Source organism: Pelophylax lessonae (assembly GCF_965119305.1).
Source record: "Pelophylax lessonae genome assembly, chromosome: 8".
In the NCBI taxonomy this organism is placed as follows: domain Eukaryota; kingdom Metazoa; phylum Chordata; class Amphibia; order Anura; family Ranidae; genus Pelophylax; species Pelophylax lessonae.
In genome coordinates, this window is record NC_138775.1 from 13,589,405 (window position 1) to 13,613,050 (window position 23,646).

At 46.7% G+C, this 23,646-nt stretch overlaps 1 protein-coding gene across 1 annotated transcript in view; it reads left to right on the forward strand.

Moving 5' to 3' along the window:
• FGD5 (FYVE, RhoGEF and PH domain containing 5) overlaps positions 1–23,646 on the forward strand; it is a 247,396-nt gene that overhangs the window by 9,475 nt on the left and 214,275 nt on the right. Inside the window, exon 2 of the mRNA XM_082265544.1 lies at positions 16,176–19,053. Within this exon, the coding sequence (XP_082121670.1) occupies positions 16,176–19,053 (2,878 nt within the window). The remainder of the gene's footprint in view (positions 1–16,175; positions 19,054–23,646) is intronic.

Genomic DNA, 23,646 nt, shown 5'->3' on the forward strand with positions numbered 1-23,646 from the left:
CCACATCGTTTGATGGAAATTAAATTTATCACCCTACAGAGGGCTGAATTCAAAGACACCCCGAAAATCAAAGTGAAAAAATGATGCAGCAGGCGAGTCCATTTTGCTGAAATTTTATTGCAGCAACTCAGAATGGTCCTCAGTAGTTTGCATGGCCCCCACGTGCTTGTATGCATGCCTGACAACGTCCTGAACAGACTGAGGTGCAACCTGGCGGTGTTGGATGGACCAAAACATAATGTTCTAGAGGTGTTCTATTGGATTTAATTCAGGTGAGCATGGGGGCCATTCAATGGTATCAATTCCTCCATCCTCCAGGAACTGGCTGCATTCTCTCATCATATTAGGCCGGGCATTGTTGTGCACCAGGAGGAACCCAGGACCCACTGCACCAGTGTAGGGTCTGACAATGGGTCCAAGGATTTAATCCCGATACCTAAAGGCAGTTAGGGTGCCATTGTCTAGCCTGTAGAGGTCTGTGCGTCCCTCCATGGATTTGCCTCCCCAGACCATCACTGACCACCACCAAACCGGTCATACTGAGCGATGTTACAGGCAGCATAACGTTCTCCACGGGTTCTCCAGACCCTTTCATGCCTGTCACATGTGCTCAGGGTGAACCTGCTCTCATCTGTGAAAAGCTCAGGGTGCCAGTGGTGGACCTCCCAATTCTGGTGTTCAATGGCAAATGCCAATCAAGCTCCATGGTCCCGGGCAGTGAGCACAACGCTCACTAGAGGACGTCGGGCCCTCAGGCCACCCTCATGAAGTCTGTTTCTGATTGTTTGGCCAGTGTCCTGCTGGAGGTCATTTTGTAGGGCTCTGGCAGTGTTCATCCTGTTCCCCCTTGCACAAAGGAGCAGAGACCGGTCCTGCTGATTGGTTAAGGACCTTCTACAGCCCTGTCCAGCTCTCCTAGAGTAACTGCCGGTCTCATGGAATCTCCTCCATGCCCCTGAGACTGTGCTGGCAGACAGCAAACCTTCTGGCAATTGGAGGTATTGATGTGCCACCCTGGAGGAGTTGGACTGCCTGCTATAGGGTCCAGGTATGTCCTCATACTACCAGTAGTGACACTGACCCAACCTCTATAGGGTCCAAATGCAAAACTAGTGAAAAACAATCAGAAAAGATGAGTAGGGAAAAAATATCAGTGGCCTCCACCTGTAAAACCATTCCTGTTTTGGAGGTCATCTCATTGTTGCCCATTTTGTGCACCTTTTGGTAATTTCATTAACACCAAAGCAGCTGAAACTGATTAACAACCCCCTCTGCTACTTAACTGACCAGATCAATATCCCAGAAGTTTATTTGGCTTGATGCTACACTCTGATTAAAAAGTGTTCCTTTAATTTTTTTTAAGCAGTGTATAAATCAGAAGAGTAATTCTTTGTATGGATAAGCCGGATCGTCTCCTTAGAAAGCCGCAGCTTCCTTTTCTTTATAAACAGACGTATTCTAATTGTTCGCCGTTCGCGCCCGTTCATTATCACCTATGCTTATTGATGCGAGGTGTCTCATTATTTTACTTGGACAGAAATGTGTTGTTATTTATGGGGGAGAGAAGTTGTTGGGCTGGAAGAAATTATTTTCATGTGACTTTTATTAAGATATTTTGTATCATCGAGGTTGCTCATTACACTTAGACATGATACTCTACTTACCTTTATTTGCCCCACCCCCATTAGTCTGTAAAATATATCATCGAGTGCCGTTTCACACACATATGCGATGCGGGAACCCTGCGAATCCACTGTGGGTTCCCACATCGCACTCGACTCGCAGGCAGTTCACACTGTCATATGCGAATCGCCGGGGGGGGGGGGGTGTCAATAAAAGGTTAACGATACCCCCAGATCAGTTCGCATATCGCAGTGTGAACTGTCAGTTCGGATATGAATCGGATCGCATGCACTCAGATTGATTCTGGTGCGGACCAAAAAAAGGGTCCTGTGCAGTGGCAGCTGGTGCTCCATGGGTTGGGGGGGCGGCAGACGGACCACACCATACCCCCCCTGATCACACCAGCCCGCACAGCACACACCCCCCCCCCCGGTCGCTGGCTCACTCACCCTGCCTGGACATGTGGAGGGAGGGAGGGCAGGCAGCGGCGGCGGCAATTTCTTCTCCCTCAGTCTCCTGTGTCTCCTCCCTCCTCCACCTTGGCCAATGGCATGGCTTCTCCTTTCGGCCAATCGGGAAATGGGACCCGCTTCCTGATTGGCCAGGAGGAGGATCCTTGTGACAATAGTGAATATTCATTTGCTATTGTCACACAACTGGGGGGGGGGCTCTGCGCCCCGAGCCCACCCTTTTTTGAAGCCTATTAGAGCCTCTGGCTCTAATCACGTGCTTCAAAAAAAAAAAAAAATCCCAATTGGAATCCATGTGTCTGGCGCCCTGCATGTAGATTAGGGGGTCGGACGCATGGATAGGGGGGGGTGGCGCCCCTGCACCCCCAATGGACGGGCCACCCCTGGTCCTGTGCAATTTTGGTCTGAATGCAATGCAAATTCTGCCTTACAATCTGTATGGCTGAATTCGCATCGCACAGACATCTCATGTGATTTGTAGAGCAGTGTGCTGCAAATCACGTGCGATGCCTGACATCGCATATGTGTGAAACGCCACTTAAAGTGTTTTGTTTCCAATGTGTTCAATAAGTGCAACAAAATTTCCTCTTGATCGGGTCAGAAATACAAAGCTGTCTGTGCTCTCGGCAGTATTATATCAAGCAGTCTAATTAATTAGCCCTCTTAGTTCTTCCCTTGGACTACAGAGCCCCTCCACCTATCTTTGTGAAGATGGGGATGGAGACAGCGGCGGATTTATAAGGGGGCAAAAGGGACAACTGCCCTGGGCCCGTCTGACAAAAGGGGACCCTCCAATACAAAAATGATATAAAATAATAAAAAAAAAACATAATTATAAAATGTATGTATAATAAAAAATGGGGGTGGGCACGCTCCCACCTCCATTAGAAAACGGGGAAGCCAATTCACGGGGCCAGGGGCCACGATTGCCGTCGGGCACCCCTGATCGCTTCCCGCTGAGAGAGATCGGCGGTCTGCTGTTGTAAACACAGCAGACCGTTGTTCTCTCAGGAATGAACACAGAGCTCCTGTGATCCTCCTATTTAGGAACACAGATCTCTGTGTTCATTTCACAAGCCCCGCCCCATACAGTTAGAAAACACTCCCCTAGGCTCACATTGAAACCTTTGATCACCCCTAGGTTAACCCCTTCCCTGCCAGTGTAATTAGTACAGTAACAGTGCATATTTTTAGCACTGATTACTGTAGTAATGCCCTGGTCCCCCCAAAAGTGTCAGTTAGGGGTCCGATCTGTCCGCTGCATTGTCGCAGTCCCGCTAAAAATCTATGATCGCCGCCAATACTAGTAAAAAAAAAATAAAAATGACAAATCTTTCCCGTAGTCAGTAGACGTGATAACTTTTGCGCAAACCAATCAAAATAAGCTTATTGGGATTTTTTTTTACCAAAAATATGTAGCAGAATACAAATTGGCCTAAAATTATTTATTTATTTATTTATTTTTTTTATTGGGAATGTTATATAGCAGAATGTAAAAAATATTGTGTTTTTTTTTTCAGAATTGTCGCTCTTTTTTTGTTTATAGCGCAAAAAATAAAAATCGCAGAGGTGATCAAATACCACCAAAAGAAAGCTATTTGTGGGAATAAAAGGACATCAATTTTATTTTAGTTACAGCGTCGTACCACCATGCAATTATCAGTTAAAGTAACGCAGTTGCCGAATCACAAAAAATGGCCTGGTCATTAAGGGGGGAAAATCCTTCCGGTCCAGAAGTGGTTAACAGACCCTCCAGCACAGATCAGCATCCCTTGCAGACATTGAGTGCATAGCTTCCAACTGTCCCTGATTTCGAGGGACTGTCCCTGATTTGGAACGATGTCCCTCTCTCCTCCTCATTTTGCTCTCTGATCTATAGAGTTGTATATAAAAGACACTTTTTATCTTTTTAAAAAAGTGTTTCCCAGTGCTAAACCTTTCATCCAATTTCTAAATTGCTGCATTCGTAAATGTCAAAATCCAGTATAAAGGAATAGTAGTGGTATAAAAAAGTACTTGTGGGTTTAACTAATGCTTTTTTTTTTAATTTCTCCATTAAGGGGGCGTGATAGGTTCCTTTAAGGGGCATGATAGGGGGTGTGTCCTATGCCTACACACTTTTGTTAAAAGGCGTCCCTCATTCCCATCTCAAAAAGTTGTGAGGTGTGATTGAGTAGTGGAGGTGGCAGAAATGCGTTCCCCCGCGTTCCCGCTGAAAGAAAAATTCCTGCATCTATGCATGTCAGGAACCAATGCAAGAATCACAAGCTTTCCCAACATACAGGGAAACGCGTTGCCATTAGGCAGACGTGCGGTGGGGCAATTTTTTTCTGGTGCCGTGCATTTTGCCTACGCCAAGCCACATGGTACCATGTGATTCGGTGCCGCGCATTTCGGACTTTTTCTCATGGAAACACAGGAAACATTCAGAACAGGGGCATAACTACAGGGGTTGCAGGGGTCACAATTGCAACCGGGCCCCATGCTCCAGGAGGCCTGTGCAGCTCCCCTCTACACCTGGATAGGAGGGGCGGCGGGGCAGCATGTAGAGAAATCACTGTCCTCCTTTTTCCTGCTGTAGCTGCAGGAGGAAAATGGAGGAGATTGGTTCCTCTGTATGCTGCCTCCGCCGCTCCTCCTATCCAGTTCACTTGTGTTCTGCTGTCTCTGGGCCCCTGTGTGCTCCCCTGGTCCCCCCCCCCCCCATCACTGTGCTCCCTCCCCTCTCCTGCTGAGTGCTGCAGGGGATGTGTCCCAATGGAGAACCAGGAAGGGGTCGGTAAATATGTAATTTACCAGCTCCTTCCTTTTCTGAATAGACAGAGTCATAGTCAGTGACATTGTAAAAAAATAAATAAATAAAATGATAAAAAATAATACAACTAAATAAAAAAATAAAACAAAATGATAAAAAATAATACAATTAAATAAAAAAATAAAACAAAATGATAAAAAATAATACAATTAAATAAAAAAAATAAAACAAAATGATAAAAAATAATACAATTAAATAAAAAAATAAAATAAAATGATAAAAAATAATACAATTAAATAAAAAAATAAAATGATAAAAAATAATACAATTAAATAAACAAAATAAAATAAAATGATAAAAAAATAATACAATTAAATAAAAAAATAAAATAAAATGATAAAAAATAATACAATTAAAATACCAAAAAATAAAATCGACTGACACCAATGGGTGACCTTCCAGGATTGCAAAGGTCACACTTGTGACCGGGCCCTGACATTCCACCACCGTGGGGAGGCCCCAAGATGGCAGGAAGGGGGGCCCACTGCAGAACTTGTGAAAGGGTCCCACTGCGGGACCGTAATAAAGGGCCCTGCAACAAGAGTAAAGGGCCCCAGGATCAGTGGGAAGAGCCCCAAGCTGGAAGGGAAGGGCCCCGGCCAGGGGTCTGTGGGGGCCCTTTATGGTTTCTTGCACCGGAACCCTGAAGGTTCTAGTTACGCCTCTGGTTCAGAACATGCGTGGAAACGTGTCTGTGCTTGGTTGCACCCGTAGGCGTGAACCGAGCCGCAGTTGCACTGACGCCGGTCTGCTAAATGCCAGCGTGTTTCTCTGCGTGTCGGGGAAGCGTGTGATTTGTTACACATTCCTGACACAGATAGATGTGAATTAAGCCGAAATTACAGGAAAATGTGAGTGCATTGCAGAGATGTGCTGAATATGTTTTTTTTTTCTCTGAAATAAAAGAATCCTGCATCATAAGAACAGGTTTACTGCCATTGCTGACTCATGAAAAAAAACAATGCACTCCCTATGGGGGTGATATCTTATCTCAGCAGATGGTAAGCAGGAAGGTTGAGTTAAGCGGAGCCGAATACAGAGAGAGACCCTTCTACAAATGTCTGTATTTATTACAGTAGCAAAAACGTGGAATAACAAGTATTAGGCCTCATGCACACGGGACGTTTTTACAGCGGCTGTTTTTGGCGTCAGACGTTTTTGTCTACAGCCAATAAACTTCCAGCATGTTCTCCTATGTCTCCCCGGTATGTCCTCCTATGTCTCCCCAGCATGTTCTCCTATGTCTCCCCAGCATGTTCTCCTATGTCTCCCAGCATGTTCTCCTATGTCTCCCCAACATGTTCTCCTATGTCTCCCCGGCATGTTCTCCTATGTCTCCCCGGCATGTTCTCCTATGTCTCCCCAACATGTTCTCCTATGTCTCCCCAGCATGTTCTCCTATGTCTCCCAGCATGTTCTCCTATGTCTCCCCAACATGTTCTCCTATGTCTCCCCGGCATGTTCTCCTATGTCTCCCCGGCATGTTCTCCTATGTCTCCCCGGCATGTTCTCCTATGTCTCCCCAACATGTTCTCCTATGTCTCCCCAGCATGTTCTCCTATGTCTCCCCAGCATGTTCTCCTATGTCTCCCCAGCATGTTCTCCTATGTCTCCCCAGCATGTTCTCCTATGTCTCCACAGCATGTTCTCCTATGTCTCCCCAGCATGTTCTCCTATGTCTCCCCAGCATGTTCTCCTATGTCTCCCCAGCATGTTCTCCTATATCCCCCCAGCATGTTCTCCTATGTCTCCCCGGCATGTTCTCCTATGTCTCCCCAGCATGTTCTCCTATGTCTCCCCAACATGTTCTCCTATGTCTCCCAGCATGTTCTCCTATGTCTCCCCAACATGTTCTCCTATGTCTCCCCCGGCATGTTCTCCTATGTCTCCCCAGCATGTTCTCCTATTTCTCCCCAGCATGTTCTCCTATGTCTCCCCAGCATGTTCTCCTATGTCTCCCCCGGCATGTTCTCCTATGTCTCCCCAGCATGTTCTCCTATGTCTCCCCAGCATGTTCTCCTATGTCTCCCCAGCATGTTCTCCTATGTCTCCCCAGCATGATCTCCTATGTCTCCCCGGCATGTTCTCCTATGTCTCTCCCGGCATGTTCTCCTATGTCTCCCCAGCATGTTCTCCTATGTCTCCCCGGCATGTTCTCCTATATCTCCCCGGCATGTTCTCCTATGTCTCCCCGGCATGTTCTCCTATGTCTCCCCAGCATGTCCTCCTATGTCTCCCCAGAATGTTCTCCTATGTCTCCCCGGCATTTTCACCTATGTCTCCCCAGCATGATCTCCTATGTCTCCCCGGCATGTTCTCCTATGTCTCTCCCGGCATGTTCTCCTATGTCTCCCCAGCATGATCTCCTATGTCTCCCCGGCATGTTCTCCTATGTCTCTCCCGGCATGTTCTCCTATGTCTCCCCAGCATGTTCTCCTATGTCTCCCCGGCATGTTCTCCTATATCTCCCCGGCATGTTCTCCTATGTCTCCCCGGCATGTTCTCCTATGTCTCCCCAGCATGTCCTCCTATGTCTCCCCAGAATGTTCTCCTATGTCTCCCCAGCATGTCCTCCTATGTCTCCCCAGAATGTTCTCCTATGTCTCCCCAGAATGTTCTCCTATGTCTCCATGCACACACAGGCTGTTTTTGGCAGGGGCGTTTTCTGGCTGTAAAAAAAAAAACGAAAACTAGTGGGTTTTGAGTGGGGTTTTTCAGCTGTAAAAACGTTCTAACGTCGATAAACGCCAGCATTTTTTATTCTATTGCCTTTTTTAAGCCTGGGTTTTGTTTGGAGGTGTCGTTCATAAAACATAGCCTGGGTTCACACTGCTGCATGCTGAACACCGCTTGTGATTTGCAGAAAAAATGCACTGCATTCCTGTGCTCATCACATGTGATGTTTGTGCGATGCGATTTAAGCCATATGTCTGTTTCCCAAAGACAACCTCTGGATATGACGCTGAGCACGTGCACTCAACTTCTTTGGTTGACCATGGCGAGGCCTGTTCTGAGTGCAACCTGTCCTGTTAAACCGCTGTATGGTCTTGGCAACCGTGCTGCAGCTCAGTTTCAGGGTCTTGCCAATCTTCCTGTAGCTTAGACCATCTTTCTGTAGAGCAACAATTTTTTTTTTCAGATCCTCAGAGAGTTCTTTGTCATGAGGTGCCATGTTGAACTTCCAGTGACCAGTATGAGAGAGTGAGAGTGATAACACCAAATTTAACACACCTGTTCCCCATTCACACCTGAGACCCTGTAACACTAACGAGTCACATGACACCGGGGAGGGAAAATGTCTAATTGGTCCCAATTTGGACATTTTCACTTAGGGGTGTACTCACTTTTGTTGCCAGCGGTTTAGACATTAATGGCTGTGTGTTGAGTTATTTTGAGAGGACAGCAAATTTACACTGTTATACAAGCTGTACACTCACTACTTTACATTGTAGCAAAGTGTCATTTCTTCAGTGTTGTCACATGAAAAGATAGAATTAAATATTTACAAAAAATGAGAGGGGTGTACTTACTTTTGTGAGATATTGTATGCTTGCCAAAAACTTTCCCTTTAAAGGTTAGTCGTCTTTTTTTTTTTTTTTTTTAATAATGACATCATGTACATGTAATATTATTATAACCGATGAATCACGTGGTGTCATGGTGTCACCCCAGCTAGTATTCTTCTGACCGATTCCCAGACTTTCGTCAAAGAATGTCACAGAATGTTATTCTGTACAGGAAGTGACCTCAGTGGCTGATTATTTATTGTCCTACATGACTTCCTGTCGACAATCAGTCTGAACCTCCATCGTGTTTACTAGGAAGCAAGATCATCTGTCCCGAGGGGACCAGGAGGAAGCTTCTCCCTGGAGAATGACCCCAAGATATATTCCAGCCTAAAAACATTTTGTCCAAAGATTTTGTGTAACACATAAAGTTGGTCAAAAAAGTGTGGCGCTACATTTTTTTCGGGGCATGTTTCATGGAATTGAATACTTTGATGCGTAGTACCATTGTTAGCTGCCAGCAGCTCTTAGAAAGGTTCATGTGGTCTTCCATCAGTTACCAATTTCTTCTTTATGTCAATGGATGTTTTATTTGGTGTTGGTCTTTGAGCACCCGTTTCTTAGATCTCCAAAACTTCCAAGCAAAGAGCCAGCTTACTGTCCTTAAGCCCCCGTTCACACTGGGGCGACGCTACTTCCCGGGGCGACCTGTGAAGTCGCGGTGCGCTGCTCGCACCGCAACCTCGGAGCGGCCGCCACGGACTTCATATCATTGAAGTCTATGTAGGTCGCTCCGGGTCGCCCCAAAGAAGCTCCGGACCCTTTTTCTAAGTCGGAGCGACTTGTGTCGCTCCTATTAGAACGGGTCCGCAGCTTCTCTGTGGAAGGCGACCTGTCAGGCGACCAGGTCGCCTGACAGGTCGCCCCAGTGTGAACGGGCTCTCAGACTCTAAGAAGAAAGGACTGTGGCCAAAAAAAGTACAAAAGGCCCCATACTTGGTGATTAGTGGCGGTAAAATAATTACATAATGCTTGAGAGGCAGTAGGAGGTATTGGTATTAATGGGAAGTGGAGTGGTGTCAGTGGAAGAAATAGTGCCCCATATTTCATATCAGGGAGAGGAATAGTCCCCCATCAATGTTATTAGTGGGTATATTAATCCCCATCATTGGTGTCAACTGGAGGAATAGTGCCCCATCTATGGTGTCAGTGGTAGGAATAATGCCCCGTCTATGGTGTCATGGGGAGGAATAGTGCCCCATTGTTGGTGTCAGTGGGAGGAATAGTGTACCATCATTAGCATCAGTGGGAGGAATAGTGCCCCATCATTGGTATTAGTGGGAATAATAATCCTCATCATTGGTGTCAATCGAATAAATACTGCCCCATTTATTGTATCAGTGGAAGGAAAAGTGCCCCATCTATGGGGTCAGTGGGAGGAATAGTTCTCCGTCTTGAGTGTCAGTGGAAGGAATAGTGCCCTATTGTTGGTATGAGTGGGAGGGATAGTGCCCCATCTATTGTGTCAGTGAAAGGAATACTGCCGCATCTATGGTGTCAGTTGGAGGAATAGTGCCCCATCTGTGGTGTCAGTTGGAAGAATAGTTCTCCATCTTTGGAGTCAGTGGGAGGAATAATGCCTTGTATCTGTAGGAGGAATAGTGCCTTGTATCAGTGGGTGGAATAGTGCCCCGTCTATGGTGTCAGTGGGAAGAACAGTGCCCCATCTATGTTGTCAGTGGGAGGAATAGTGCCCCATCTATGGTGTCAGTGGGAGGAATAGTGCCCCATCTATGGTGTCAGTGGGTGGAATAGTGCCCCATCTATGGTGTCAGTGGGAAGAACAGTGCCCCATCTATGGTGTCAGTGGGTGGAATAGTGTCCCATCTATGGTGTCAGTGGGAGGAATAGTGCCCCATCTATGGCGTCAGTGGGAGGAATAGTGCCCCATCTATGGTGTCAGTGGGAGCAATAGTGCCCCATCTATGGCGTCAGTGGGAAGAATAGTGCCCCATCTATGGCGTCAGTGGGAGGAATAGTGCCCCATCTATGGTGTCAGTGGGAGGAATAGTGCCCCATCATTGGTGTCAGTGGGAGGAATAGTGCCCCATCTATGGTGTCAGTGGGTGGAATAGTGCCCCATCTATGGTGTCAGTGGGAAGAACAGTGCCCCATCTATGGTGTCAGTGGGAAGAACAGTGCCCCATCTATGTTGTCAGTGGGAGGAATAGTGCCCCATCTATGGTGTCAGTGGGAGGAATAGTGCCCCATCTATGGTGTCAGTGGGTGGAATAGTGCCCCATCTATGGTGTCAGTGGGAAGAACAGTGCCCCATCTATGGTGTCAGTGGGTGGAATAGTGTCCCGTCTATGGTGTCAGTGGGAGGAATAGTGCCCCATCTATGGCGTCAGTGGGAGGAATAGTGCCCCATCTATGGTGTCAGTGGGAGCAATAGTGCCCCATCTATGGCGTCAGTGGGAAGAATAGTGCCCCATCTATGGCGTCAGTGGGAGGAATAGTGCCCCATCTATGGTATCAGTGGGAGCAATAGTGCCCCATCTATGGTGTCAGTGGGAGGAATAGTGCCCCATCTATGGTGTCAATGGGAAGAATAGTGCCCCATCTATGGCATCGGTGGGAGGAATAATGCCTTATATCAGTGGGAGGAATAGTGCCTTGTATCAGTGGGAGGAATAGTGCCCCATCTATGGTGTCAGTGGGAGGAATAGTGCCCCATCTATGGTGTCAGTGGGAAGAATAGTGCCCCATCTTTGGTGCCTTGTATCAGTGTGAGGAATAGTGCCCTAAGGGCTGGATAAAGGCAAGCACAGAGTCTCACCTGGCCCCTGGCATATCCTTTAAATATTCTGTGTAGCATAACCACCATTCATAATACTATAGCCACCAAACTACATATCTTCTATGTAATGTGGAAAAAAAATGTAAACCGTATTTGGCTGATCTGTACCCTTTGTTTTTGGCTTTTGGTGGCCAACGCAAGCTGTACCTGTACTTCACCAAACACCCTAGAAAGCTTTATAAGCTTGCCCTCAATTAAGAGTCTTTCTAGACCAACCTTTCCCACCCATGGTCCTGAGGAACCCTAGGGTTCCTCCAGAGGTTTATAGTGGATTCTTGAGTAATGTTCTACCTCTCTGATAAGTAACCACTGATAACGATGATCTTTTTAGCTATCTGTAAATAGGATTCTCCCAATGACCACAGATGTAAGCAGGGCTGCTGTTAGAAATCACGGGGCCCCGTACAGACTACCTGGCAGGGCCCCCCCAAGAAAATATTAAAGATATATTTAGCTAAAATTACAACAAAATCACTATTATCAGACACAAATATAACATAACTCGCATAATTCCTGCTAAATCTAAAAAAAAAAACTATGTTAACCGGTTGCCGACCGCCGCAAGTACATATACTGCGGCGGTCAGCCCCGGCCAGGCAATGTGACGTATGGGTACGTCACTAGCCTGTCACTGGCTTGTGAGCCAATAGCAAGTCAGTGTGTGTGACCGGCGGACCCGATGTCCGCCGGTCACTCGCGATCGTGCGCCGTGAAGGGAGAAAGGCAGGCGGCTAATGTAAACAAAGCCGCCTGTCATTCTCCCCTGTGTAAAAATGGAGATCACACGGTTCTACTATGTAAGACCGTTGATCTCTGTTCTTACACCAGTAGCCATGTCCAATGACAGTTAGAAGCACGCCCCTAGGGACACACTTAACCCCTCCCTCTCCAATAAAGTCAACCCCTTCCCTGACAGTGTCATTTTTACAGTAACAGTGCATATGTATAGCACTGATTACTGTAGTAATGTCACTGGTACCCCCAAAAGTATCAAAAATGTCAGTTAGGGGTCCGATCTGTCCGCCGCAATGTTGCAGATCGCAGCCATTACTCGTTAAAAAAAAACAACAAAAATGACAAAAATCTTTCCCTTAGTTAGTAAACGCAATAACTTTTGCGCAAACCAATCAAAATACGCTTATTGTGATTTTGTTTACCAAGCATAGGTAGCAGAAAACAAATTGGCCAAAAATGTTAAAAAATTTTGATTTTTACATTTTATTGGGGGGAATTTCATATAAAAAAATGTGAAAAATATTGTTATTTTTACAAAATTTTCGCTATTTTTTGTTTATAGCGCATGATCAAATACCACCAAAAGAAAGCTCTGTTTGTGGGAAAAAAGGACGTCAAATTTGTTTAGGTACAGCATCGCACAACCGCGCAATTGTCCGTTAAAGTCACGCAGTCCTGAATCGCAAAATACCCCCTGGTCGGAATGGGGGTAAAATCTTCCGGGGCTTAAGTGGATAAATAAAAAAGAAGATGAGATAAGAAAAATATACAGGTTGGGCAGTTGGAGCTCAGTGATCAGAGAGGCAGAGAGAGAGAAACAAAGTTACAATTTACAAATAAACTCCTGAGCAGAGATAAGTGCTGGGAGGGGGGCCCACACAGGGGAGGGGATTAGTGAGGGACGACTGTCTCTTTCTCAACAGATAAAAGCTGATAGCAGGGAGAGGGACAGATCAGATTCAGGTGCTGGAGGAAGATTTCTGTATTTGTTGTCCATCACGAATCCCCCTCTCTGTGTGGGCCCTCCTATGTGCTCGGGCCCCCCTGTGTGCTCGGGCCCCCTACAAGAGGGCTGGTGGTCCCCCCCTATCAGCGGCCCTGGATGTAAGGAACATTTATCCCAATAGCCATCACACTAATGTACACTGGGCTTTAGGTATAGCAATAAGCATGGGTTCCCTGAGAATAGGAAAGTTATTTCAAGAGTTCCCCCATTTAAAAAAGTCCCTAGATACATTTGTTTTCTTTTTTCAGTTTTTTTTTTTTTTCCTTCATTTCCTTCTTCTGATCCTCCCAGTAATACACTTCCTGTGCTGGGGTTACAATGCTAACTCACAGTACTGTGTATATGGAGCAGCGTTCTCACCCTTGGCTGCTCTCATGATTGAGACTATAAACATCCCCCATTCCTCCTTATCTCGGTTACATATGAAGGAGGTGCTCTGTGGTTCACAGAAGACATCTGGGAAAGCTAATGAGATTGTTTGAAATTTCAGTTTTTCAGAAATTTTTAGGAATTTTCAGAAATTTTCAGAAATTTCAGTTTTCAGAAATTTCAGGACAGGAACATACAAGGACACTGGATTTCTGGGTGGATCAATTAATATTTTTCTGTATTCTTAGTAAATGTATTTAACCCTTAAAAAAAGTGAATACCACATCTACAGACTGGACCATTGGGCAATGCTTCATAAGGTTTTTTTTTTTTGCCTTGCTCTGGATCACCTGTGGCTATAAGCATGTATATATGAAGGTTCTCTTTTTGTTTATTTTTTCTATTGGTTGACCTAGCAGGACTCGTGTCTTAGTCAGCCTAACTATGTAACTATGTGAAGGGAAGCCTTAATGCATGGGCACCCCATGAAAATTAGCATTACATCTGTCAGGGACTCAATACCCTGCGCAGGCGCACTGGTGTCGCTAACCGGTGAACGCCTATGCGCTTGTGCTGAGGCTACCTTGGTAGAGTTCGAGGCTACCTTGGTAGAGTACGGTACTACCTTGGTAGAGTACGGTACTACCTTGGTAGAGTTCGAGGCTACCTTGGCGGAGTTCGAGGCTACCTTGGTGGAAGTTCGAGGCTACATTGGTGGAAGTTCGAGGCTACCTTGGCGGAGTTCGAGGCTACCTTGGCGGGTTCGAGGCTTCCTTGGTGGAAGTTCGAGGCTACCTCGGTAGAGCTCGAGGCTACCTCGGTAGAGTTCAAGGCTACCTCGGCAGAGTTCGAGGCTACCTCAGTGTAGTTCGAGGCTACCAAATTGGCGACAAAACGGCCTATTTAAACACAGCTGTCACTCTAGGTGGTTGCTGTGTTGTACTGCCACGGGGTAACGTGGCAGAGCCTGACATAAGAGGAGTGGCTTACCGGGTAACTGGCGTGGCACAGGTTCACCAGAGGTGCGGAGTCTAAGCGGAGTCAGAGTCGGTTTTCACCAGGGCCCCAGATGGTGGGGATGGACTTGGCTGCTTGTGTGTTTAAATAGACCGTTTTGGCGCCAATTTGGTTGCCTCGAACTACGCTGAGGTAGCCTCGAACTCTACCGAGGTAGCCTCGAACTCTACCGAGGTAGCCTCGAACTTCCACCAAGGTAGCCTCGAACTCCGCCAAGGTAGCCTCGAACTCCGCCAAGGTAGCCTTGAACTCCGCCAAGGTAGCCTCGAACTCCGCCAAGGTAGCTTCGAACTCTACCAAGGTAGCCCCGAACTCTACCAAGGTAGCCCCGAACTCTACCAAGGTAGCCTCAGCGCATGCGCATAGGCGTTCGCCGGTTAGCGACGCCAGAGCGCCTTCGCAGGGTATTGAGTCCCCTACAACATCATACTTGCCAAATGTCACAGAATACTTGGGACAGTCACGCTTTTTTCTAAGCTGTCCCAGGATGGCCATGTCCCGGGCATCATCCCCGAATCAGTACTGTGTCCCCCTGACCTTCCCTGTACTGCGTCTTTCTGCCTCCCCCTGTACTGTGCCCTTTGTGGTGATTAGTCTTTGATTTATAGGAGGTTTTCTCATTGTTTAAAAAAAGATTTTATTGAAATTGCTAATCAATATATTTTTAATTCTATCAACTATTTATACTTTAATTCTTGAGAGTAGGTGTGTAATTAGGGGCAGGCTGGTAGGGGCCCCAGTGTATTACTTTGCCCAAGGGCCCTTAAGACAGCCCTGATTGTGTGACTGGCAAGTTGCATTATGATAATTTTTTTTCTTGGGATTAGGCAGAGGCGTAACTAGAACCTTCAAGGCCCTGGTGCAAGAAACCATGAAGGGCCCACTGAACCCCTGGCTGGGGCCCTTCCCTTCAAGCCTGGGTCTCTTCCCACTGATCCTGGGGCCCTTCACTCTCGTTGCGGGGCCCTTTATTATGGTCCTGCAGTGGGACCCTTTCACAAGTTCTGCAATGGGCCCCCTTCCTGCCATCTTGGGGTCTCCCCATGGTGGTGGAATGCCGGGGCCCGGTCGCAAGTGTGACCTTTGCGATCCTGGAAGCTCACCCACTGGTGTCAGTAGTTTTTATTTTTTGGTATTTTAATTGTATTATTTTTTATCATTTTATTTTATTTTTTTACAATGTCACTGACTATGACTCTGTCCATTCAGAAAAGGAAGGAGCTGGTAAATTACATATTTACCGACCCCTTCCTGGTTCTCTATTGTGACACATCCCCTGCAGCAGCCGGCAGGAGAGGGGAGGGAGCACAGTGGGGGGGGGGGGGGAGGCAGCACAGTAGGGGGTGGACCAGGGGAGCACACAGGGGCCCACCAGAGACAGCAGAACACAAGTGAACTGGATAGGAGGAGTGGCGGGGTTGCAATTGCAGCCGGGCCCCATGCTCCAGGGGGCCTGTGTGGCTCCCCTGTACACCTGGATAGGAGGAGTGGCGGGGCAGCATAGAGAGGAACCAATCTCCTCCATTTTCCTCCTGCAGCTACAGGAGGAAAAAGGAGGACAATGATTTCTCTACATGCTGCCCCCGCCGCCCCTCCTACCCAGGTGTACAGGGGAGCCACACAGGCCCCCTGGAGCATGGGGCCCGGTTGCAATTGCAACCCCTGCAACCCCTGTAGTTACGCCCCTGGGTTTAGGTAAACTTTAAGCATAGCTGTCATATAATTGATATAAGTATGCAATTATTAATTCATGTTTTTTTTTTCTTTGCTTTAGAAGTCACCAAGCCTGCTCTTGCACCAAAGCCACAAGGTCTTGACTCTTTCAGTCCAGTGCTTCTTTCAAAGTACTCATCGCCTCCTCTCTCAAGATCGAAACTGGTTCACCAAGGGAAATCTATGTCCAGGGGCCCCAAACCTCCTATTGCCCCAAAACCAGTGCTATCTCCATCTACAGAACGAAGGTGTATAGAGGATGAGAATAATTCCCTGAACAAGTGTGCCAATGGTGAAGTAGAGTGCCCAGTGGAAATTTACGATGCGGACCACTACAGATCTGGGTGTGGAGATTCTGAGAAGTTAGACATAACGTATGGTGATTACTTTGCTGAATCTCAGCTCACTGATGAAGAAAATACTGATTTGGAGTGTGAAAAAAGCTTATGTTCTGAGGGACCAGCAGATGTGTGGAATACTACCTTTGGGGAAGGGGATATTACTGACGACACAAGCTGCAGTCCTTCTCAAGCAGGGGAGGAAGACAGCGGACATCCAGACAGTATGCCATCCAGGGATGTTGAATCTGGGGACTCTACCGAAGTTGACGACAGTGACAACACTGATGCTCTCAGCTTAAGATCTTCATCGACGGCTGAGGCTGATAGCCTAGTGCCTAATTCTGGCTCAATGCAATTCAAAAATGACCTTGGAGACATGGATGATTTCTTAGCCACTGACAGCAATGAATGTAACATTGATCCAGAGGACGGGGACACAGATCTTAAAGACACAAGTTGTGGAGATGTCATTTTGACAGAGGATGGTGAGGATAGCCCTACAGCAGAAGGTGAAAATGAAGGAATGGTCTCTTTGGAAGAGGCTCCTTACCACAATAGCCCATTCCGAAACTGTGAAGACATTCATGCTTCTTCACTGGCACCTGACCATGAATTGTTAGATACTGATGCCATGAATGAATGTCTAGGATCAGAAATTGCCCCATGTGACGAGGCAGCCGAGACACAGCAAGAAGTCCCCTTAGAACTTATGGATCATGTGCTAGAAAGCACTGATGACCCAGCTGTTGACAGTGTTGACCCAGCCATTCAGAGTGACAGTGGTGGACCATCAATGGACATTAATGAGGAGTTGGTAGAGACCCTACCAGACTCTACTTCTCAGGAGGCTGAAGAGCAAGAAGACAATGCAGTCTGTGAAATTAGTGAGGTAGTAGAAGAAAAAACACAGGATACTCTTCAGATGACTCAAGGTGAAGATACAGTAGAAGACAATTTTGATGACAGCTGCCAAATCATTCCCTTCGAAAATGAGGGTTGTGATGATGTGAATGAGTCAGTCGAGCAACCTCTGGATACAGAAACCTGTACCACCCTTCTGGAGCCATTGTCGGAGTCTGCGAAAGAGCAGATAGATGCAACTGAGCCTCTTTCTGAGACTGGATGTTTCAACAACGAAACAACACCACCACAACCTTCTGAGCTCACCGACACAGCTGCAGATAGCGAAGGAAATAACACATGTGAGGATGACCCAGCTTTCGTCGCACAGGGTGAAGGACTTGGAGAGGATGGAGCTGACACAGCAGAGGTGTCACCTGAAGATCAGGAAACAGAGGTCAAGGAGCTCCCAAGGGACGCTGCAGAAAACACACCAGTGGCTGAGGTACCTCTAGAGCCAGAGGAGGATGACAGCAACCCTTATGTACTGGAGGACAGTGTCCATTCCAGAAACAGGAAGTTGCTACAAACAGCAGAGGACGTTTCTTACAACAAGCCAGAGGGGGAAATCGCTAGGCCTCATTGTATACTGGAGGAATGTAACCAGGAAGGGGAAAACCATTTACTCTGCATAGACAGGAAAAACATTGTCACAAGGACGAGATCCTACTCAGGAAAAATACCTGGTAACGTCCCTGAGACTGTCCCGGAAGAGACAGCGGCAGAGATGGATTCTCAGCCACCAAGCAATGACTCGTTCACCAAAACAAAAAGTGAAAAGCAAGAGTCAAAACATATTGACTTTCTCAGGGCTCTACCTAGGAAGCCAAGCCGCTTTATTCTCTACCCACGGTCTTACTCTGTCGAGGGCAGGGAAAATGCGGCTTCGATGTACATTGAATCCGACATAACATTCTCTCCATTTCTCATTAGTTCTTCTGGTAGCTTTTCACAAAGAAATCATCATTCCTCCAGCGGAATGTCCACACCTACCTCTGTGGTGGACATTCCACCACCCTTTGAACTTGCCAGCATTACAAAGAAACCCATTACCAAAAGCTCCCCATCGCTTTTGATCGAAAATGAGTCTTCTGACAAATCTTTCAAAAAGAAAAAGTCATCATTCAAAAAATTCCTCACCCTAAAGTTTAAGAAGAAGACAGAAAACAAGGTCCACGTTGACGTCAACGTCTCTTCTTCGAGGTCTTCTTCAGAGTCAAGCTACCATGGACCATCCAGATTTATAGACATGGAACGACGAAGTCTTGGGAATTCTCCTCAACTGCAGAGTCGTTCTGGGATGCATTGTCATCCTGATTCCCCCACAGCTATCCTCTACTACAAGGACATGAAGAGGAAAGGAACCTCCAAGGCCTTTACCAGGAGCGTGGCTAGGGTTGAGTCCTTTGAGGATCGTTCCAGGCCACCATTTATGCCTTTGCCATTAACTAAACCCAGGTCTATTTCTTTTCCCAACACTGACACCTCTGATTATGAAAACATCCCAGCAATGAATTCAGATTATGAAAATATACAGATTCCACCTCGAAGACCAGCGAGAGCGGGGACCTTTACAGAATTTTTTGAGGATCCCTGCAGGGCTTTGAATTCTGCCAATGAGAATGATGGATATGTTGACATGAGCAGTTTCAATAACTTTGAGGTCAAGCCACAGACAATGGAGCAGGAGTCTGAAAGGTAATACTATATATCTCTCTCTGTATATATACAGTATATATGTATAAAGTATATGACGTCTTACCACGGTACCAATGCCAACCGTGTAAAAAGTACAGTAACTTATACCAACCATTCAGGTTGAGTTAATTGTAGTGAGATCACTAGAAAGATAAAGGCAGTTCCAACCAAAAGGTTTCTTTTTATCGTTTTTGGAATAAGTAAAAGTTAGAGATTGTCTTGGTAATATTTCTGGAGAGTTTCTTACAAAACCAGCTCTTTTTGGAGAAAGGTATGAAAGCAGACATCTCCTGAACTAATTTACCTTCCTTTTATTACATGTGAGTTCATTATTCTTTTCAAACCAGCACCTGGAGCCCTGATCAAGGGGGATGTAGCCCCGCAAGAAGGTGGCTTGGAATGTTAAAACTGTGGTGTGGTTTCTATGGTCTTTTCCTATTTCATGCTTTAACCCAGGGGTGGGGAACCTATGGCCCGCGGGCCGTATGCGGCCCCCGAAGCCATCTGATCCGGCCCTGCCATTGCGCTGCCTCCGGAGGGGAAGGGGAGGGGGAGCGCCTCCTGATTACACACATTGCAGGTTCCTCTGCTTACCCGGCGCGGCCGCTGTCATACAAAGTCATGCCTCATACCTATGATAGACAGCACAGTGGGGACGTCTATCATAGGAGTCGGTCCAGGAGGCGTGACTTCGTATGAGGGCGCCCGCGCCGGGTAAGTAGAAGAACCCGCTCTGTGTGTAATCAGGAGGCGCTCTAATCCCCATGTGCTCTGCATTCATGGGGGGCACTAATCATTCTGCATTGATGGGGGCGCTAATCACTCTGCATTGATGGGGGCGCTAATCACTCTGCATTGATGGGGGCGTTAATCACTCTGCATTAATGGGGGGCGCTCATCCCTCTGCATTGATGGGGGCGCTCATCCCTCTGCATTGATGGGGGCACTCATCCCTCTGCATTGATGGGGGCGCTCATCCCTCTGCATTGATGGGGGCGCTCATCCCTCTGCATTGATGGGGGCGCGCATCCCTCTGCATTGATGGGGGGCGCTCATCCCTCTGCATTGATGGGGGCGCTCATCCCTCTGCATTGATGGGGGGCGCTCATCCCTCTGCATTGATGGGGGCGCTCATCCCTCTGCATTGATGTGGGGCGCTCATCCCTCTGCATTGATGGGAGCGCTCATCCCTCTGCATTGATGGGGGCGCTCATCCCTCTGCATTGATAGGGGGGCTCATCCCTCTGCATTAATGGGGGCGCTCATCCCTCTGCATTGATGGGGGCGCTCATCCCTCTGCATTGATGGGGGCGCTCATCACTCTGCATTGATGGGGGCGCTCATCACTCTACATTAAGGGGGGCAAACCTGGAAAACCAGTTGCCAGTAGCAACATCATCAATACCAGCTAACATCACACACCTCACCAAAGAGAAGCAGTTGCAGCCATCACATTAGGGGTGAGTTAATTAAATGTTTGACCAAATATAACAGGCACATTTTTAAGTTGACAATTTTGCACGGCCCCCGAATGATTTAAAAAAAAAAGGTTCCCCACCCCTGATTAACCACTCAAGGTGCCTTCAAGTTCCCTTCATGTTATATAGTCCCCTAGCCTGAGTCATTGGACTCTTCAGTTTGGAATGAATCTAGTGCTGAGAAGCAAAACTAACTCTTGATCCAGTGGCATGATCCATACTGCTGCCCTCTTTTCCTTTGTCTCAGGAAGCGAGGGGGGGCCATGGGAAACAGATTTCTCTTCATTTTTATCCAGATGATGACTATCAGGATAGGAAAGCTCCCTGAAAAGAGGCAGGCAAAAATAAAATACTGTACAACCAAGATGGTCTAGTAGTTGGTGCTCACATTTACCTTTATGCAGGGCTTTTTTTCAGCGGGAACGCGGGGGGAACGCAGTTCCGGCACCTCCAGGACTGAATGTATGTAATGGCAAGGGGTGCTGGAGGTGTGCTGCAGGGTCTGTTGATGCTGGTTGCTGGGGATCTATTATCACTGGAGGGAATCTATTAATGCAGGGGGGTCTGTTGCTGGGGAGATCTGTTGTTGCTGGCAGGGGATCTATTGTTGCTATGGGTGGGTCTTATGTTGCTGGAGGGGTCAGTCATTTCTGGGAAGGAATCTACTGTTGAGGAAGAGGTCTATTGTTGCTTCTGGGGGTCTATTGTTGCTGAGGAAGGGGGTGGTATTTTCTTGTAGGTGGTCCATTGTTGCTGGGGGGGGGGGGGGAGATCTATTCTTCCAGAGGGTCTGCTGACGCTGGCTGGGAGGAGATATGTTGTTGCTGCTAGGGAGGGGGGTGTTTTTTTGTGAGTGGTCCATTGTTGCTGGCTGCAGGGGATCTATTCTACTGCTTTTCTTGTTATCATTAACAAGCTCAATACAAATTAGTTAGTACCACAAATGTTACTGTATTATCTAAAAGGGGTGGTCTTTGGAGGTGGGTAATGGGTGGAACCAAGAAACGGTGCTTAGAGTTGGGTAGGGGCGGAGACAAGGGTGACTTGAAAAGGGGGAGTTCCGGCACCTATTCTCTGAGAAAAAAAGCCCTGCCTTTCTGCCATCCAAGATGAAATTATATGAATCATATATGTACAAATGAAATATACCAATTCATTTGTTGGCTTTTTTTATGTACTCACAGTTATATCTATACAGTGATTGAACCACAGTTGGAAAATTAGGCCACTTAGTGGTTAGCACGTCTGCCTTGTAGTGGTAGCGTCTTAACCACTTAAGCCCCGGAAGATTTTACCCCCCTTCCTGACCAGGGCCTATTTTGCAATTCGGCACTGAGTGACTTTAACGGACAATTGCGCGGTTGTGCAACGCTGTACCTAAACGAATTTGACGTCCTTTTTTTCCCACAAACAGAGCTTTCTTTTGGTGGTATTTGATCACCTGTGTGATTTTTTGATCATGCGCTATAAACAAAAAAATAGCGTCAATTTTGCAAAAATAACAATATTTTTCAAATTTTTTTCTATGAAATTCCCCAAAAAAAATGTAAAAATCTAAATTTTTTAACATTTTAGGCCAATATTTTTGGTAAAAAAAATCACAAAAAGCGTATTTTGATTGGTTTGCACAAAAGTTATCGCGATTACTAACTAAGGGAAAGATTTTTGTCATTTTTGTTGTTTTTTTTTCAACGCGCAATGGCGGCGATCTGCGTTTTTTTTTTTTTGCGGGACTGCCACATTGCGGCGGACAGATCGGACCCTTGACTGACATTTTTGACACTTTTGGGGTTACCAGTGACATTACTGCAGTAATCAGTGCTATACATATGCACTGTTACTGTAAAATGACACTGGCAGTGAAGGGGTTAACTTTTTTTTGAGAGGTAGGGGTTGTGTGTGTCCCTAGGGGCGTGTTTCTAACTGTGATTGGCTGTGGCTTGATGTGTAGGAACAGTGATCAACGGTCCTACATAGTAGAACCGTATGATCACTGTTCATACACAGGGGAGAATGACAGGCGGCTTGTTTACATCAGCCGCCTGCCTTTCTCCCGCTCTAAAGGACGATCACAAGTGCCCGGCGGATCCGATGTCCAAAAGGCATCACGCGCGGGGGGGGGGGTTCGTGACCACGCGGGAGCGCGGCTCTGGCGGCGCGCGGGAGCTCCCCAGAGCCTCACAGGCTAGTGACGTACCCATACGTCACCTTGCCTGTGAGGGGCTGACCGCCGCAGTATATGCACTTGCGGCGGTCGGCAAGCGGTTAAATTTAAATCCCAACCAGGAAATTATCCTGGTTAGAATGGAGTTTGCATTTTGTCACTGTAATTGCTTGGGTTTCCTCCCACACTCCAAAGACACTCTGGTAGGTACAGAGTGGGAAAAAAGTATTTGATCCCCTGCTGATTTTGTAGGTTTGCCCACTGACAAAGAAATGATCAGTCTAGAATTTTAATGGTCGGTTTATTTTAATGGTGGGAGACAGTGGTCTGAAACATTTGCTGTGTTTAGCCGGGCAATTATTGATTCGCCATTGATTATACCTCTTAACTTTCTGCGATGGGAAAAAGGCACCTGGCTATATAGGCAAAAGACGGACCCATGCCACGCCCCCAGTTGTTGTTCTATTCCGCTATTGAATAAAAAAAACCCATTTGAATGAAAAACTGAAAAATATATTTTTTTCCCTAAAAACTGAAAAAAAACAATTTTCCCCTTAAATTGGTGCTTTTTGAAGAGCTGATTAGAAAAGCAGTGTCTGTCTAAACACTGTATGTCAAAGTAAAATATGAAGGAAAAAAGTTTTTTTTAAATGCAGATTAAGCAGACACATATGCACTGAGCTTGCATTACATGGCCGCTGCACGCCGCCCACCTAACAGACTGATAAAAGTTTTTTTTCCCTCCTTTCTCCTCCTCACTGGGCTCAGGTCAGGGCAAAAAGATTGTGCACTGCACCCCCACACAATAAAATCAATGTAGATTGCTGTCTGATTAAAACAGATTCTTCCTATTCTTTCCCTCAAAGCAATCTCCAGCCTGACCCTACAATAATCTCCTATCTCTCCCTCATCAGCAGTCAGGAACCTCTCCCTAGTATAGTTAGAGCAGAG